Source organism: Lissotriton vulgaris, chromosome 11, assembly GCF_964263255.1.
Source record: "Lissotriton vulgaris chromosome 11, aLisVul1.2, whole genome shotgun sequence".
Lineage (NCBI taxonomy): Eukaryota > Metazoa > Chordata > Amphibia > Caudata > Salamandridae > Lissotriton > Lissotriton vulgaris.
This window is the reverse complement of record NC_141699.1, coordinates 774,319,319-774,338,744: the sequence shown is the minus strand read 5'-3', so window position 1 is coordinate 774,338,744 and position 19,426 is coordinate 774,319,319. Positions and strand designations below refer to the sequence as shown.

The window sequence follows — 19,426 nt, the reverse complement described above, 5'->3', positions numbered from 1 at the left end:
TTTCTTTGACCACTAAAGTGTGCTGACATGACTGTATTGCATTAATGTTTGTACATTTGCTTTGTTTTCCTTATTTTCTGATTGACTGCTTAATAAAAATGATTTGAACAAAAAAAAAACAGGTAGTTTCTGACTTTGGAAGTATGTTTTGATTCTACTTCACTACAGTTGAAGGGCTTTAATATGCTTGTAGCTCATTGTAAGTGGAAAAAATTAAGAAGACAGTCTGAGGATGATCAATAATTATAACCTCCTCAAATCGGCTTTACTTACAAAATTATTGTTTTATATTCAAACAAACACTTTTAGTTTTAATATTTCCTCCAGCAGGTAATAATAAATGTAAACTTCCTAGGTTCCTGAAGTCTGGAGTTAGGTATACTGGGAGCACTGGTAATTAAGGGTCCCCTTAAAATGAGGAAATTGCCTTGTAGGGAGTGGAGGCTCGTGTGGAACACAACAGATCTATGGAGTCACCATGGGTCCTGAAATTCTGATGGGATGGTGACTCTCGTTATCAACACCTATCGGATATTATGGGGCATTCATAATGAGCGCCTTACCATATCACTAGGACTAGGGGATAGCGCCTGAAAATACAGCAGTTCTGTAATCAACATTGTTTTATTACATTTAGTCTTTTTGCAAGACTATATGATCCTGTGAGACCTTGCTTGTCCAGCGGGTTTATCCCCAAACATTTTGCTTTTTAGCCTTCTGTTTCTTACCTGTTTTTGTTGGTTTTATGACTCTGGGCACTTTACAACTGCTGATCAGGGCTAAAGTGCATGTGCTTTCCCTGTTTATTGTTATTATGGATTGGTGATTCCATGATTGACATGTTTGATTTACTGGTAAGTCTATAGTTCAGTGCTTGGTGTGTGCCCAGGGCCTGTAAATCAAATGCTGCTAGTGGGCCTGCAGTGGGCCTGCAGCACTGATGGTGCCACCCACATAAGCAGCCTGTAAATGTAACTCAGGCCTACCATTGCAGAGCCAGCGTGCAGTCTGGTACTGCCATGTCGACCTGGCAAGGGCACCCATTTGCCAGGCCCTAACATCCCATTTCTTAGATGTTAGCCACCCCTAAGGTAGGCCCTGTGGGCAGGGTGCAGTGTCTGTGAAATACAGGACATGCCCTGGTGCATGTGGCATGTCCTGATTGTGAAATAGTGCCAATTTCTATTTTCCTGCCAGGAAGCTGCACCAGAGAGGACAGAACAGGTTTTGACTGAGCACAGGGCTTATCTGCCACCAGAGAACAAAGGATTTTACTGTATATAAAGAGTAGCCCAGACCCCAGAAGACCCCAGACTTTCAGATCACTTCTGGTAATCAAGTGGAACCTTTATCAAGGAGACGAGCTGGAGAAACTGAGGAGGAATACTGCCCCTGTGCTGTTTGGGATAGGCCTGCAGTGGCAAATTTCTGCCAAGGAAAGGGAAAAGTACTTTGCTGTCTGCGGTGTCCCCTGCTTGAGGAAGATCTTATAGGGCTCAACACTGAGCTTTCCTCCTGTTCTGAAGTCTCAGGGACACGACGACTGCACCAACAGCTCCCCTGAACTTCCTTCTGGGAGTTCTGACCTACTAAGAGGTGCCTGCTGTTGTTTTGGACCTCTGGAGGCTGTTTGCCGCTGGGAACTGGAAAAGTAATGCAACTTCAAAAAGCTGACTCATCCGCACCGGCTTCCGACGCATCGGCAAAGAAATTGTCACAGTGCCTGCCCACTGCTCAAGAAATCGCTGCACGCTGTATCGAGTGCACCGATCTCTGAAGTCAAAGATCACCGCACCGATTCCGATGCAAGCCTGCTGTGCGGCTGCAGGAACCCATGCATCGTCGCATCGCATAGATGTGCCAAGTCTGTTGCATCGTTGGGGTCTGCAGTAAGAACCTGACGCATCACCTACCCACGCAGTAAGAAATCAACCCATCACCTCCCCTGGAGCAAGGAACTGACACATCACCTTTCCTGAGTGTAAGAAACCTCCACATCATCTTTCCTGCAACCTTTTTTGTTTGCGTGCACAACACATCCAAGGTACTTTGTGTGAAAAATCTTGCATCTGCAATTTGCTTTGAGCTGAACTATTTCTACCATTTGAAAGTCATGATTTTATTACTGTATTGTGGATTTTTGTCATTTTGGTCTTGTTTGGTTTGGATAAATATTACTTATTTCTCTAAACTGGTGAGGTGTCCATTTGTAGTGGTTTCACAGAATTACTGTATGTGTTCACAAATGCTTTACTCACTGCCTCTGAGATAAGCCTGTCTGCTTGTGCCAAGCTACCAAGGGGGTGAGCACGGGTTATATTAGAAATGTATCCCCCTTAAGACTTTCCAGGCCGGCAAAACCACGCTACCCAGGCCCTCTTGAAGCTCGTCCGGCGACAAAAGGGAAAAAAGAAAATCGGATAGAAAGAAAGGAGCAGGCAATTTCAGTACTACGGAACGCTAGAGGGAACAGCCCTTCATCAACAACCCATCCCCTAACTACAACAGGTAATCAAATAAACTCCAAGGATGACGCCGCCTACTGGCGCTGGCTAACAGACACATTAAACAAACAGAAAAATAATTGACCTCCCAAAAAACCTCAAAAGGATAGCGCCCAGGAAACCTTCCACCTATTGTCCTGGAATATAGCCAGAGCGAGGAAATGGATGCAAGAAGGCTTGCCCCCTCACAATTGGACAGCATGTGATATCATTGCCCTCCAAGAAACATGGGCATTGGAGGAGCTACCTCTTGTTGGGTACACCCACTTCAATATACCAGCAAGGAAAATTTCTTCTACAGTCGACCGAAAGGGGGATTATCACTTAATATCACGTTGGACATCAAGATTAACTCAGAACAAATAGCCCCACATGGGCCAAACATGCAATTGATAAAACTAACTATGCCAGGCAGACCAACTCCGACACTACTGGTTAACCTCTAGGCACCTCCAAAGGCGAAAGAGAAACAAGCCACATTGGATCAGCTAGTATCCATAATCAGGGATACTCGAAACAATAATCCACCCTGGGATATCATAGTAACAGGTGACTTTAATTCAAATTTAATCTATACGCCCGAGGATGATGAGATTATAGCAGCTGACAACGAATTTTGGAATGTCAAACCTCAAACTCAGCTGCAAACAGAGCGATTCGATCCAATTGGTCGAAAACTGGTAACTAGCCTGGAATTCCAAGGGCTGCAGTTCCTTAACGGAAGAACCAAAGGTGACAATCCACCACAGTACACCCATCTAGGAACTTTGACGGCATCAAGGCTCGATTACACAGCAGTCTCTCTCCCACTATTGCCATTTGTCCAGCAATTTTCAATAGAACACACCTCAAAAAGTGATCATTCATATCAGCATATTTATTTCAATTTAAAATTGACCAAAAATCACAGTTGTAATACAGTGGGAGATAACCTCACGACCACCAATTTAAAACGGCTTAACTGGACAATGGCCAACATCGATGAGCTGCAGGCAAATGTGCAGAGACTAAAAATAGAGGGTGAGGGAACAACAGGTACCCAAATACAAAAATGGGAGAGCTTTACGGAAAAATTACCAGCAAGTACGTCCGTTCCAAATAAAGCACAACCTCCGAATAAGAAAATTCCTCTGCCAAAGAATCTGACAAAACTCAAAATAGAGATAAGGAGAAATGCCAGAGCGTTAAAAAAGACAACTACGTCATCCAAAGACTGGGTCCAAAGACAAAACCTCAAGAAAGAATATAAAAAGAAAATGTGGGTACACAAAAGATCTCTGACAGATGAATTCTGGGCAAAACTACTCTGCACCGCCAAGAACATCAACTCAAACGCATTTTGGAGGATTATTAACAGCTTAAATCATCCTTCAAATCCAACATCATCTAATGTCCAAGAAGCGGACTGGGTCGCGTGTTTAACAGAGAGGTTCTCAGAGACAACACTAGACCAGCCTAACTCAGGGGCAATCCAACAAACTACTAATGAAGTGTCCCAAAAAAGAAAAGGGAGTATCACTCCCAGCGGTGGAATAAGAACATCTTGCATGCAATCATCAAACAATAAGGAAGAACGCAGAGAAAACCCATCACCAGACGGGGATCTTTTAGTAACCAGGCTTTACCGTGACGTGGTCAGCCCACGGGAAAATAAGGACGTAACAAACAAGGTCAAACAAGCAAGGTACAGTGAAGAGGACATAAGAAGAATCATAAGGAAGTCACGTAGCAACGGAGCTCCAGGGCCGAATGGGATCCCTCCAATAGTCTACAAAACTGATCCGGACTTTTGGTGCAGGAAATTAAAAAAATTATTCGAAGAGATAACAACTGTAAACGAAATACCGTCAAGTTGGCAGGGCTCCATAATCTCACCAATCTTTAAAGGAGGAGACAGAACATCCCCAGCTAATTACAGACTGATCGCCCTCCTAGACGTGGAGGCGAAGTTTTTTGCATCCCTCGTCCTGGAAGATCTAATAAACTGGTCCGATGACACAAAGAGAATACCGTTGAACCAAACAGGCTTCAGGAAAGGAACTGGGACATTGACAAATATTATGTCTCTCTCAGTGCTAGCCAATAAATATCTTCGAAGAAAACAGCCCCTTCATCTGTGTTTTATTGACCTAAAGGCAGCATTCGACAGTGTAGATCGGAACATCTTATGGAGGAAATTGTGCAGTTGGAACATCCCGGATAAAATCCTGAGAGGGATCTTGCTCCTTTATTCCAACACTTGGATGGCAGTTAAATTGGGGAATGGAACACGGCTCTCAAGGAAAATTAATACCAGTAAAGGTCTAAAGCAGGGCTGTGTTCTAGCCCCCCATCTTTTTAATCTTTTTATGGCAGACCTAACACAAAGTCTGAATAAGATCCCATCCCATCCACCTAAACTTGGCTCCTTTCCGCTAACTCATCTATCTTATGCGGACGACGTGGTACTGTTGAACCTAACGAAGATTGGCATCCAAAGGTTATTAGCAGTGCTGGCAGAATTCATAATAAACAACAACCTGGAGATAAACACAACAAAAACAAAAACAATGCTCATCACCAGGCGGCGGACAGCCAGTGCATACATCTACCTGGAGGGAACAAAGCTAGAGGCCGTGTCCAACTTCAAGTACTTGGGCTTCTACTTTGATAACCGACAAAGCCACCAGCAGCAAATGTTGTACATCACTCAGAGATCAAACTCTCATTTGCTTTTAGATCTTTGGCTAAAAAGCTCTCGGGCCATCATATAAACCTCTACTGGCAACAATAAAAGCAAAAGTTCTTCCAACCCTGTCATATGGCAGTGTAGGATTGCATGGGAAAGACGCAGATCTGCTTAACAAAATGCAGACAGCCATCTTCAAATCCACCTTCCACATACATCAGGGAGCCTCACCAGCTCAGACGAGGTTAGAATTCGGAAAAATAAACGAGACACTGGGAAGAAAGTACGCAAGCATTAAGTACTGGTACACATTGAAGCAGAACACGTCAGCCTCGGAATTGCACCAAGCACTATGGGAAGAAATAAGATCTGATGTTAATTCCCCATACAATCAGTATCTTGAAAAAGCCATAACTGAGACCGGAACAAGAAAACTTTGGGAACTCAACTTGCCTTACCCGGCGTTCAAACATGCTATAAATAAGTCAACAAAATTTCACTCCCTCTTACTCGATAAAGCCACGTTTAGTGCCAGAAAGCACGCATGGATGGTCATATCAACCTATAAAACACTCGTGGCAGCCCCCTATCTAACAATCACATTCCCAGCTCATAGAAAACAGAAATTGATGGGACTCCGTCTGGGGAAATTTCCATCGACTATGGACCAACCAATCTGGGTGCACGACGGACTCAAAATCTGTAGACTATGCGGAAGGAGTAATGAGGACTTCGTTCATCTTGTCTGTATCTGCCCGAATCTAGCTCAAGCTCGAAGCTCTCTTTTAAAAAAGTCTATGAACGAGCGGGGCATAGGAACGTGCAGATCTGCAATTATGGCAACCTTGAACCCTGAAGACACGCGATTGAACTGCCTACTACTAAAGTTCCTTGCAGCCCACACCCAAGCGCTAAAGCACACCCGGGCACCCTGTCCACAAAAGGATAACATAACTGTGGCAGCTCGGAGAGAGAGCTCTCTGGAACATTGAAAGAGAAAAAAAACAAGAACTTCTGCACTAAGTTAGATAGACTGTATTTTAATTACACTTTATTCTATTTTAAATAACAAACCTGGTATTAGACTGAGAATGCTCTAGAATATACCAACAGAGATCGCACTTATATATCAAGAAATATTTAAACATATTAGTCGACTCTTTTAAAATGTATTGTTGTGGTTTTAATTAACTGAAACAATAAAACATTTTCACTTATCTTCTTCTTATCTTCTTACCCTGACCCTGACGAGAATAAGGGTCCCCTCTGCCAACTAGAGACCCCAATTTCTAACAGATACTATATGGCTTCACTGCTTAAAAGGTATATAGCTTTACTAAAAATAGGCAAATAAGATGTGAAAACTATATGATCATATGTCTTCACTGCTCAAAAGGTATCTAGTTTTAATGCGAAACATATAAACAAAATCCCATTAAAACACATTCCTTGACCACAGTACCTGATGCATTATATCCAATGGTTGACTCTGAAGGTGTTACGATGTCTTGATGCATGCAATGAAAAAAATAAAAAGTAAGAATTAACCCTCTATTGAAGACTCATGAATTACATAAGATTGAAGGTGAAGAGAATAGGAAAATTTGGTTGAACCACAATTAAATTTACTAACACAATTAACATATATTTAAATTTAGATACATTTGCCATTGACGCTTTAGATCTTTTCGCGCTCAAATATATTAATTTTTTTCTTGTCCTAAACAACAAATGCATGTCAGTGTGCAGCACCTTGACGCCCTTTGGCTAAGTTAGCACTCTATAAATCTTACATGTATTCATTCATATCAGAATAAAATTACACATTACCATATTTGGGTCAAATTCATGTACGGTCAGACTTTCAACAGTAGCACAAGACTAGCTAGTAAGGACCTCTTTGTAAGTTTGGTGAGCAAGTCGTAAAAATGCTAGAGGTGACGAAGCCCTCCGCTCCACCACACCATTCACAGCTTGCCAGCTACATTTCCGCTTTGTCACTGGTATGGCTGACTTTGCTCATTGACATTCCTTTGGCCCAACATGGTTGGAACACTTTCAGAAAAATTATTTAATTACCAATTTATCTATTGAGTTGGGAGTCTCGCAGATTATGGGGGACACCTTGAACTAGGCCGTCCTTTGGGGGACTGGCGTGTTGGGGTTTTCTGACAGTGGAGCCATCTGAGGGTCTGCTGCTGGAAACAAAATGGTGCTGCTACCATTTAGTGTTCTAACTCATATCCATGAAGAATAAAAGAAATGAGATAGGTTAACATTGATTAAGAGTCGTTATCATTCAATTAAAAAGCTTACATTACGTTATGTCAGTATTGGCACTTTTTGGTGTTTTTTCAGTAGAGAGTGGCGAAGCCTTGCTGACAGTAAAGAAGCCCAACCCCTTTGTTGTTTAACAACTTGTTGAGGCAGGGGAACTACAGCAAGGGTAAGCAGGACAACGGTTGACAGGAGATCCATTCATTTTTAGCGAATGTCCTGATATGCCCCTCCTTTCAATGAGTGCTTAAGCTTCCAAATGTGTTTTGCTCCAATCTCAAAATGGCAGCAATCATGTAAGCAAAACGGGGCACGAGTGATACATCCATTATATGTACTGTTGGAGAGTGGACAGCGCAGGCACTTTTTGCCGCTGTTGCATATGCACTTTAATCTTAGTGTAATGGTTTCTGCTCTTTTTATTTCAGCAGTCTGAACACAAAGGGATACCAGACAGTTTTTCCTCAAACTTGCTTGGGGTGTGGGGAATGACAGCTATTCGCTCTAGACACAATTTAGTTACGCTCAAGTAAACTTTATATGGTGCCTGGGAGTACACAGGCGCCATATAACGTTCCTTAGAGTGACTACTGAACCAAAAGTCAAACCTGGACTGCATTGACTAGACTGACAGTAAAAACAGATTATACACTCTGCCTTGCTAATAAAGAGCTGTGAAGTAGTGTTGCCTGCCACCAAAACACGATCCGCGAGACAAAACTACATGGCACCAACATCTGCACAAATAAGTGAAGATAGGTACCTTTGTATCAGTCTATGTGCAAGGCAGCCTGCAGTACCTTCAGCTCTGAGGCCTTCATCTTTGGTAATTTGGGAAAATTATAGTAATTCCACAAATCAGAAATTGTGTTTCGATGCCAGGTGTTAAGGGTATTACTGTGAGCCTTGGAAGTGGAATGAACTGCAGAATGTGTCTCCATGTGTTTTCTTCCACCTTTAAAGATACAGGGCCTCATTTATGAGGCTGTGCGTCACTTTTACGCCGCCGGTGCGTCACTTTTTGTGACTCACCAGTGGCGTAAAAAATGCGCCTTGTTGCGCCATATTTACAAAGTGACGCATCTAGGTAGATGCGTCTCTTTGTAAACCCTTGCGCCACATTATACCTGCGCCAGGTATTATGTATGCAAGGGGGGGGCGTATTGACGCAAGGAAGGGTCGTAGAAGTGACGCAGTGAAATCTATGAGATTTCATTGCGTCACTTTTAGGACGGCGTTGCGTCAAAATCTTTTGGCTGCCTCACAACAGGCGTAAGACTGACGCAGGCCCTTTTACATGGGGCTTGCCCCATGTGAAAGGACGCATTGCTGGAGTTGCGTCCCTTTTGTGACACACTCCAGCAATGCGTCACTTTTGCGCTTACAGATACGTCAGAAATACTGACGTATCTGTAACTCCTTGCGACATGATGCGTCATACATTAAATATGACGCATCAGGTATGTCACAAGGAGTGCGCACTGAGAAGTGACGCATCGCTCCTTTCACGCAGCGATGCGTCATTTCTCATAAATGAGGCCCACAGAGTATACACAAGCTTTTTGAGAATGCTAACTCCAGTCCATTCCAGCTTTGTGATGCGGTATCACTGCAGCTGTTATGTGATACATCTGCATTACTTTAAAAGAAAACAATGGGTAATGTTCAGTACTTTGCTTACTGCCTATTTAACACATGCTTACACTGTGGAACCTACCATAAATGAAACAGAAGGTGGGGGTGTCTGAATGCTGATAATGCCTGTCTCTGTAATTATTGGCCCTCATTAGCAGCTGTGCAAAGCACAAGTCCCATATTGAGTTCTACTCTGCCCAACCACAAATGGCTGGTTGTTTTTGTACCTGTTTTTCCCAGGTGTGGGAACACTAGCCATGAATGTACTGGCTGGAAATACAACCCATGAAATCCCTTTAGGCCTCGGCTGCAACAGCAGCCAGGCACTTCCCCTGGCCCTATCTGACCTCGTTTTCTGACACTACTACTCCAGGGCCCCCACCCTCCCACTTCCCTCCTTCTACCACCGCTCTGCATAGTAGCCTTTGCTCCCATCCAGCGCATGTTCATTGAAGCAGCAAAACCCAAGAACGAGATATTATGTGCAGTTTTATGGCCAGTTAAAACCTAGGCCGCACGCTAACTCGCCACTCTCAAAGGGTTTAGCTCAAAAGTGGACGGTACTGGCAGGATATATCCACATGGTACGGGTAATTACAGGCCCAGAGTTTTCACCCCACAGTAGTAATGAGAGCCTTTGTGTATGCGTGTTTGCCTTGTGTGTGTGTTGTGATTAAGAGTACTCCTAAAACACATATGTTGTTTGCATGTTTCCCCTATCTGCATTCATGTGTCTAGTACATATGTTAGAACATGTGCACTTGTTTTCTGGACATCTCTCTAGTTATACAAAGGAAAAGGAAAGAAGAGAGATAACAAGAGGGGGGAAGAGGATAAGAAGGAAGCGTTTGCTCACAATGAAAAAGCAAAAACATTTTAAAGCAAAAGTGCTCTATTTTTTCCCTCCACAACCCCAGTCTTTTTTAACAGGGATGTGCAAAATTGTGTAATTTGTTTGCACATGTTTTCAGAATATCATGGAATTACTCAGCATTACATTTTCAGAGCAAAATCAGGTATTCCAAATTCACACATCAATTGTTTTTTGGGGAAAAAAAGGGCACCTCTTATAAAAAAAAATGCTTGTGAGTTATTGGAACGAGAGTGGCTTGAGCAGAAAATGTTTACTGGCTAGACATTTTAGGTGTGATCCTGCCTCCAGTCAGCCTCTTGAAAGATTTTCCTATGTAGCAATCACGCTTGCTTTAAAAAAAATGTAATGCACAATTGCATAATGCAAAGTTTTAAGAAAGTTTTCCAGCTTCTCCTAAAATAAAGTTCAGGATTTTTGCAAATTTCATCAGCTAAATTTCCCTCCCAGTAGCCTCTTCACAAGTCAAAATCCCAAAGGACTGCATGCATGTAATCTGAATATCCATATATATTTACCTTGTTCACCAGCAACTACCCTATCCTGCCGCTTGCACAGAGGAGTTTCTAAGATGCCCTTACCATCTCCACTTATGCACAACTCACAATCCAGGATGTAATTTTCCTGCACAGAAGGAAGTGCTCCTATCTCTTCATGAATCACAATCCCCTCCACCATCATTACAGTTTTACTTTATAACCCAGATTTTAAATTACAACATACGATAAAGCAAATTTAGAAAAGTAAAATAATACCTGGGATGTTTGCAGATCGGATTGGTAGACACAGAGGAATGAAGTGTTCATGGTTACATACTTCTTGAATAAAATCAAATTTGAACTGGTATAAAATCTGGAAAGTTAGAATAAAAATTGTTATTTTTAACTAGTGGTTTACATAGCTGTAATTTATGCAGAGGTAGAGCTTGTCTGTGGGCCCGATTGACAAAAGTAACTGAGAGAGCGCAAACTGAACAAAATGTATGAGTACACCAAAATTACAAATAGTACGCACAAATCATAAGAGAAATGCTATGAGTGCTGAAAATATATATTCACCTATACTTCGTAATGTGTAGTTAATCTAGAGATTTTATATAGAAGTGGAACTAATGCAGAAATGTGGGAAAATGTATAACCTTATTAGACGTGATTAATCCTGATCCATGTTATGTAGCTGCTAATGGGAGAATGTCATGCTGCAAGGCACAGAACGGAATAGGCCTCATGGTCAGAGCTGAAAGAGTTTTGGGAAAGGGGTTCATTTGCATTAATATGGATTGCACTAATGTTATAATGATTTTGTTTATTAGTTAGAGTTATATTGCATAGATGTGTTTTCTCATTAAAAAAGAATAAGATGCTAACATAGTATTTTAGTTTAAGCCCTGCGAGAAAGGTTGTAGGCCTGAAATGTTCAAAGTCTTTTGATTTACACGTATTCGTATGAGCCAAGCTGTGCCGAGAAATAAGTTGCAAACTTCTGTTAGAAGTTTATGAGAATTGGGATCCTAGCTGCAGATGTCTGTCTGCGGGTGCGAGGGGGATCCAATTAAGAATTGGATGAATAGAGTTCTGTTCAAGAGACTGGTACAGACATGGAGGAGGGTTCAGGAATGTTTGAGGGGTATCGGCGGGCCGGAGAAGAGTCTGAGAAGCAAGGTCATCTCTAACGCACGAGGCCCAAAGGAAGATCATCATGGAAAAAGCCAGAAGCAACACCACGTGAGGGGCGTCTCACGAGGGGCGTCTCAAATGTTATTGTGTTTTTGTATTAGGGTCAGCACCCCTGGGTGGAGTTAGAGCAGATGCCTGAGGACCCTTTAGAGAGCGGATGGGTAGGCAGAGAGGGGTCATGACTGGAGATCATAGGTTTTCACCAAGAGACTAAGAGTGGGTGATCTTCCTAGGAAGTCATTCACAGCTGACACCTTGTGATAGGTTGGGATTCTGTTAAGTAGGGATACCATCCAGAGCAGGGTAGGGACAGCCTAACCTGAACCTTTCCCTCCTGCTGTAAATGACGGAGAGATCACAATACGTGTCTATGCTTGCAGCCCTTTTGATTTTAGAACTAGTCCTGGTTGTATTCTTTGCTCGCCTGAGGGCTTTCAGGGAGCACATGTATGTAGTGGTGCCCGTATATCTTTTGAATCTCATCTTGAGATGCCTGTACTTGCAGTTAACCTTAACCTTGTAATAAATCTTTAAACTTAGAAGTAGTTTGTGGTTTTTCCGAGCCGAGTCCATTACTGATTGAACTAACCTGGTAAGAGATGCACTTTCTTCCCTCAATGACAGGCAATAAAGGTTCAGTCGACCAGAACGGGGTTTAGATCAAGAGTGATAAGATAGTGATTAAAATCACGCCCCCGCAGTTGGTAGCTATAGAGGATGGTTGCCTTCTTGAGGAAGGTGATCTAGGCCAGGTTAGATTACCCCAAGGCCCCTAGAGATCGATGATCGGAAGAACCGCCCGCCGAAGAAGGTCCGGATGACGTGAGACAGAAAAGCAGCAGTATCGGTCGAAAGTGAGTATAAAGGGTCATGCGTGTTAGATTGCGGTGTTTTTGTGTTGTATCTATGTTGTAATGTCTGGCGGAGTTGAATGCCTGTAGAGTGACTGTGGAACAGGTTGTGAGCGCGCGCAACCGGTGCAAATCTTAAGTTCAAGGAGAGCTTAAGTGGTTCGGGTGTATCGAACATCCAGAGTAATTGTCAACCAGAGTGAAGGGGGTCATGAGGTACCATTGATCACCCGAAGGACCGAGATAGGGGGAACGTAAGAGTGAGTGCGTGAGTAACGGACGCTGGTCGGAAGTTACGGTGTGTGTAAGCAACCTATCAGAGAGACGATAGACATTTCGTCAGTTGTGGTGACAATTACAGATAGACTGTGGACGTACAGTCGAGAGAAGTGACCGCTTGGTCGGAAGTAGTCATTTTTCGGTGTAAAATGGGACGCCTGCATGACCGGGAGACGAGCTGAGAAAGGAGGGGTGCTGCTGCAAAGCGGAGACGAGTGACGTCAGGAAGTGCCGCGCTGGGATTGGCCGGCCGGAGCAAGACCGCGCTGTGATAGGCCAGCTAGCAAAGCCGCGCTAGGATTGGTGGATTGTCATCAGGAAGCAAACAGAATAGCGAGGCTGGAAATTGTACGATTAATCATGAAATGTTTTAAATGGTTAAGAGCGGCGTTTAAGAGAGAGAGGCGGAGATCATATGAGGGGGAAGAAGCCCCGCCGGAGGGTACGCCGGCTCATTACATGGGGACAAATGTTGGGTTACACACTATATTGTGGATTTCAGAGTGGAGTAAGATTACAGAAGGAAATGAGGAACTGACGTTTCCGAAGTACGGGACGTTCAGATTAGAGGTGCTACATCGACTAAAAGCAGTTATGACCTCAATGAGACCCCTGCCTAGACCAACCCAGTTTGAAGCTCTCAATGCATGGATTAGGGCGGCGCACGACAGAAACCAGCACAGGCGTCAAGAAAGGGTGAAACGATCGGTAAGAGCAGTGCAGGAGGCCAAATGGGATGCGGATGCGAAAAGATGGAGAGTGCATAACCTTGAAGTAAACAAACTGTACCCAGTAATAGAGGTAGCAGCAAACAAAAACCCATTTGAAGAAGATGAAGAGAGCGAGACAGAGGACAGCCTGATAAATAGGTTACTGACAGATAGACCACCCCCGTACAACAAAGAGACAGGAAAAGATGAGCCCAACAGAGAAGGGGGACCTAGCATAGGGGAGTATGGACCGCTTCCCATTACAGATTGGGATCCCACTGCAAAGAAGGAACTGTCCCAACCTAGTCCGGTGCAGCAGGTAGTCGGAAGGTTTGTGGTACAAAGGGTGCCAGAAACGGAGCGTGTCACATCCTACGCACTACCAGATGCCCTGCAAGTACCTGTTACTATAGGCCCTATAGTATCGATTTATGACCCGGAGAGAGCTCGTGGGGAGGAACAGGTACGGATAGACAGAGAGAGAGCAGAAATGGCAAGGAGGAATGATACAATCAATTCCCCAAGTCAGTTGCCAAGACCAAGAGATTGGAGCACCCCAGTACATACAGCAGCAGATCCAACAGGAGATCCGGGAGGCCCTAGATGGCCGATGGACCTGAGGGGATCAGGACGGAAATCCTTCCAGGAGTTAAACGAGTACATGAAGAAGTGGGATGAGGCAGTGGAGGCTCATAGGAGCATCATAGCAGCAGAAGCTGGAAGGGAAAGCCAGGATAGCAGGACCCGGACTCACTGCGGGGCTGATGAAAGCAGTCCGGAGTGGGACGGGAAGGGTCCGGACGGCAGCGGAGACACTCGCCATACCAGGAGTGGAGGTAGAACAGACCCGGGAAACAGGAGCCCTGAGTGTGGGGGGGTGTCCCGCCCAATTCACAGTGAAGGGGATAGGAGAACGCAAGAGTACAGAAACAGTTTTAAGTGCACCCACTATGCATCTGGCAATAGTGGACAGAACGAGAGTTGCGAGAGGTCTCGCCATAACCCCTGTGACAATGGACAAGAACGCAGTTCTGGGGAGATGGGGAGCCGAGAGGGAACTTACAGAATACTGAGTGACACTAGGCAACGAGAGAGTAGCGACAGGAGGGCAGAGGGAATGGACAAACTGAGATTGGGGGAAACAGGCCCGTGTTTCACCATCTTCCAAGACAGGATGGTCGAGCATGGGACTTAGAGAGATGGGAACAAGGGAGGACTCTCCTTAACTCCCCAGAGCCTAAGCGTAGGACTCGGAGCTGGGACGGAAGAGAGACCAGTGAACACCCTAACAAAGACATACTGCGAGCTGAGATAAAAGCCAAGAGACTCGATGTCGCCAGCTTAAAGTCAGATCTGGATGACATGGTGGATGGTACCTTGCCTCTAGAAAGAATGGCGATGTATGAGCAGGATGAAATACTGTTCATGGCAAAGGACATCACTCGAAAGGCGAGAGCAGTACATGAGAAATTAGTCGAACTGGCGGGAAAATATATGGTAGACCTGTCAAGGACCAAAGCATTACAGGGTAACCATAGGCTACATTATTCAGACCAGGACCTAGATGAGAGAAGGACTATAGGATTGAAAACACACATAAGGGAACTGATCACTGGAATAAGGACGTGGAGGGCGCTGAATAAATGGGAAGAAAGGTGGTCCAAGAAGGGGACCGTTAGGAGAAGCATGCTTGGGATGTCCCAGGAGGGAGGACTGCAGAGAGTAGATGCATACCCTTTGAGTGAGGTTGCAAACGGGAACTATGTACATGTGCCATGGAGTAGGGGGGATTTAGCAGCCTTTACCGACTCCTTCACGAAATTGAGGGAGAATCCAGTTGAGTGGTATAAGCAGGTGGAGAGGTTTGTAAAAATATCCAAGGTACTATGGATAGACCTGAACACTCTGTTTGACATTGTGGTACCAGGAGACTTGTGGACAGCATGTAAGGTTAGTGCTGAGTGGCCCACATCAGAACCAGAGAGAGATGCACGGACTAATGGACCCTCCGAGACAGTAATGGACAAATATGAGAGTGTGATGACTTGGCTGAAAGAAAAGGTGCCAATGCAGGACATAGATTGGGTCAAAATAGATCGAACTAGACAAGAACCCAAAGAGACAGTTCATGAATATTATGAGAGATTGCTGAAGGCGTTTAAACAGTATAGCGGGTTGGATGTAATGGATCCTAAAGATATAGGGCAGTTTGTGTCTAAATTCGTTTTGGGCTTGAGACCGGATATTAGTTTAATGATTCAGCAACACTTGATTTGTTGGCAAAATAAACCTCTGGATGAAATTCTGAGATATGCTAGGTACTGCTGTGATGAGATAGACTCAAAAGCAAAGAAGCTAAAGGAAAAGCTGATGGTGGTGCAGATGCAGTCAGCTGGTAAGGGTGGACAACAGCAACAGCAGCAGGGAACAGGGACCGGGGGCAGGAAACAGAATAACCAGAACAGAGGCAATGAGGAGAACTCCAACTTTAGACCTAGGGTAGACATAGCAGCATTGAAAAAGACGACTCGGTGCCACCAGTGTAACGAGGTGGGGCATTGGAAACGCGAGTGTCCCTACAACGTGGAAATCGGAGAACAAGAGGTAGAGGAGGAAGAGGTTCAAAGCACTCCAGGAAGAGGGGTAACGCAATACCAAGGAAAGGTGGTCAAAGGGGGGACCCCAGCTCCACGAGCTCAGTTCCCTAAGCCACCCAGAATAGGGACAACGGGAAAGACCTATAGACAAATGCCTCTTTTTGTAGGAGGAGAGGAGTGTTACTATGTTGATCCCCTAACAGGACAGAGAGTGGAGAGAGAAGACTGTACCCTCGGGGCAGCCTTAGATGTGGATCAGAGGGGACCCTATGTTGAGGCCGAAGTGGCAGGGTGTCCCACGACCTTCCTAGTAGACACAGGAGCCACTAGATCTACGATAAGATCAGCTGCAGTCCCAGGCCTGCCAATGTCAGGGGAGACTATTCAAGTGGTGGGGGTCGCAAACAGGGGAATAACCAGCCCATTGACAGAACCAGTGCAAGTGAAAATAGGGAAATACAGCGATGAACATCAGTTTGTGGTTTGCGATTCTAGTCCTGTATGTCTGTTGGGAAGGGACCTTTTGTGCAAATTAAATTGTACCATATACTGCACACCGCAGGGAGTGGAGGTATTGACTAATGATGATGACGCTGACTTCAAAGTCGCCAACTCGAGAATATGTGTGGAGCTGTATCCCACTTTGACAGTGGATGAGCTCCCATGGGATTTAAGAGAGACCGTGGCACCAGAAGTGTGGGATTTCACTGGGGAAGAGATTGGACTAGTCAAGGGAGTGGACCCAGTGAAAATCATAGTGAAACCACATGCTGAGTTTCCAAGAACACCCCAATATAAATTGACTCCAGAGACGATTGCAGGTATCAAACCCGTGATAGAGTCCATGATTAAGCAGGGAATACTGAAAGAAATCGTGGGTAGTCCATGTAACTCCCCGATTATGGGTTTGCAGAAACCGAATGGCAAATTCAGAATAGTGCAGGACCTTCGGAAAATTAATAACATAGTCGTTTCATGTTGTCCAGTGGTACCGAATCCATCAGTAATATTGTTTCAGATACCGTTCCAAGCTGAATGGTTCACTGTGATAGACCTGTGTCAGGCTTTCTTTTCGATCCCATTGGACGAGGATAGCCATTTCCTTTTCGCTTTTAAGCTGGAAGGTCGCGTATTAACATGGTGTCGTATCCCACAGGGGTATACAGAGAGCCCATCGATCTTTAACCAGCTTTTGAAGAAAAATCTTGAAAGTCTAGTGCTGCCCCAGAAGTCGGTTCTGGTCCAGTACATAGACGACCTACTTGTGGCGTTAGAAACTGAGGAAGCTTGCAGGGAGGACTCCATTGCTTTGCTAAATCACCTAGCTGCAAATGGGCACAAGGTGTCCCCGGGAAAATTGCAGTACTGCCTGACAGAAGTGCAGTACTTGGGGCACAGAATTGAGAAAGGCAAACGAAAGGTGTCACCAGACAGAATAGAGGCGATCATGAAGATGAATGCGCCTAAAACACAGAGAGAAGTCAGGATGTTCCTAGGGATGGTGGGTTATTGCCGACAGTGGATCGCGAATTTTTCACTGAAAGCAAAGCCCTTGCAAAAACTGACGCACAAGGAGGTGAGTGATCCGGTACCATGGGACAAAGACTGTATGATGGCGTTCCTGCAGCTGAGAGAGGACTTGTGTCGTGCTCCTGCTCTGGGAATGCCAGATTACGATAAAATATTCTTGCTTTACTGCTGTGAAAGAGAGGGTTGTACTTTGTCTGTGTTGGTCCAAATCCATGGGAACGCCCGTAGACCAGTTGCCTATTTTTCGGCTACCTTAGACCCAGTAGCCGCAGCGTTGCCCGGATGTCTCAAATCCGTTGCTGCAACAGGTGTCAGTATTGAGCGTTGTGAGAACATTGTTATGGGGCACCCGTTAGAGGTGTATGTGCCGCATTCTGTCGAACTGTTAATGACTAGGACCAAAACACAGCATCTGACCAATAGCAGGCTCACGCGCTATGAGCAAGTTATTCTTGCTGCAGAGAACGTGACCCTCAAGAGATGCTCTGTTTTGAACCCTGCTACCTTGATGCCACTCCCAAGTGACATAGATGATGATGTATGTACAGACCATGATTGCCTCGATGTGACTGAACTATGCACCAAACCGAGACCCGACATCGTGGATGAGCCACTGACTGACCCCGATGAAGTTTTCTTTGTCGATGGCTCATGCGTAAGAGACGAAGTTGGGCAGTTAAGAGCAGCTTACGCTGTTTGTACAATTACTGGAGTTGTGGAAGCTGGATGCCTGGAAGGAGTACACTCCGCTCAGGTAGCTGAGATTATTGCATTGACGCGTGCCTGTCTGGCAAGCAACCAAATTCGAGTCACCATATACACCGACAGCCAATACGGTTACGGGGTAGTTCATGATTACGGGCAATTATGGTCTCAAAGAGGTTACATGACTTCTTCAGGCTCTCCCATTCGCAATGGAGAGTTTGTACGTCTACTGTTAGAAGCTCTGCAATGTCCGGCAGGTATTGCAGTTGTAAAATGTACCGCTCATACCAGGAATATGGACTTCGTGTCACAAGGCAATAGATATGCCGACGAAGTCGCCAGGTATTGTGCAGAACAAGGGTACTCGTTCACAGAGGTGGAAGTGGGTGGAATAAATGTCAGGACTGAATTAGCTATGATATTGGAGACTGTAGACACTTGGGACGAGTTAAAATGCATGCAAGAAAATGCACCAGATTTTGAAAAACAATCATGGGAAACTGCAGGATGTGTGATAGGCGAGGCTCATTTCTGGGTTTCAGCAGATGGAAGGGCAGTGTTACCAAATGAGATGGTGAGCCTAATGGCCAGACAAATCCATGGTCCAGTACACCTAGGGAGAGACGCTATGCTGAGAGTATTCAGACAAACCTGGTACAACCCTAAGTTCAGAGTAGCAGCAGAAGCAGTGTGCCAGCGTTGTGTGACCTGTCAGCAGCTGAACGTAGGAAAAAGAACACCAGTTGCATTGAGTCACATAGGGAGGTCAGGAGGTCCATTCAATAGGATGCAGATCGACTTCATTGAAATGCCGAGGTGCAACCGCCTTCGTTATGTCCTGGTGGTTGTTTGCATATTTTCCAGATGGGTCGAGGCATACCCTACACGCAGGTGTGACACCCTCACAGTAGCCAAGTTATTGCTTAGGGAACTCATACCACGATTCGGGGTACCGGCCTCTTTGGAATCAGATAGGGGGACGCATTTCAACAGCGAGCTTGTGAAGATGATTTGTGCGGCCCTGAACATAGACCAGAAATTGCATTGTAGCTACCGACCAGAAGCCTCAGGAATTGTAGAGCAGATAAACAGTACCATCAAATGCTAAATTGCCAAAATGTGT

At 44.8% G+C, this 19,426-nt stretch overlaps 1 protein-coding gene across 9 annotated transcripts in view; it reads right to left on the bottom strand.

The window, feature by feature from the left end:
* The window catches only part of DOCK10 (dedicator of cytokinesis 10), a 1,740,483-nt gene that overhangs the window by 473,649 nt on the left and 1,247,408 nt on the right, over nucleotides 1-19,426 (bottom strand). For all 9 annotated transcript variants that reach the window (XM_086943899.1, XM_086943900.1, XM_086943901.1 and 6 more), the window contains exons 30-31: nucleotides 10,711-10,807; nucleotides 6,635-6,679 (exon numbers count right to left, since the gene is read on the bottom strand). In XM_086943899.1, the coding sequence (XP_086800025.1) occupies nucleotides 6,635-6,679; nucleotides 10,711-10,807 (142 nt within the window). The remainder of the gene's footprint in view (nucleotides 1-6,634; nucleotides 6,680-10,710; nucleotides 10,808-19,426) is intronic.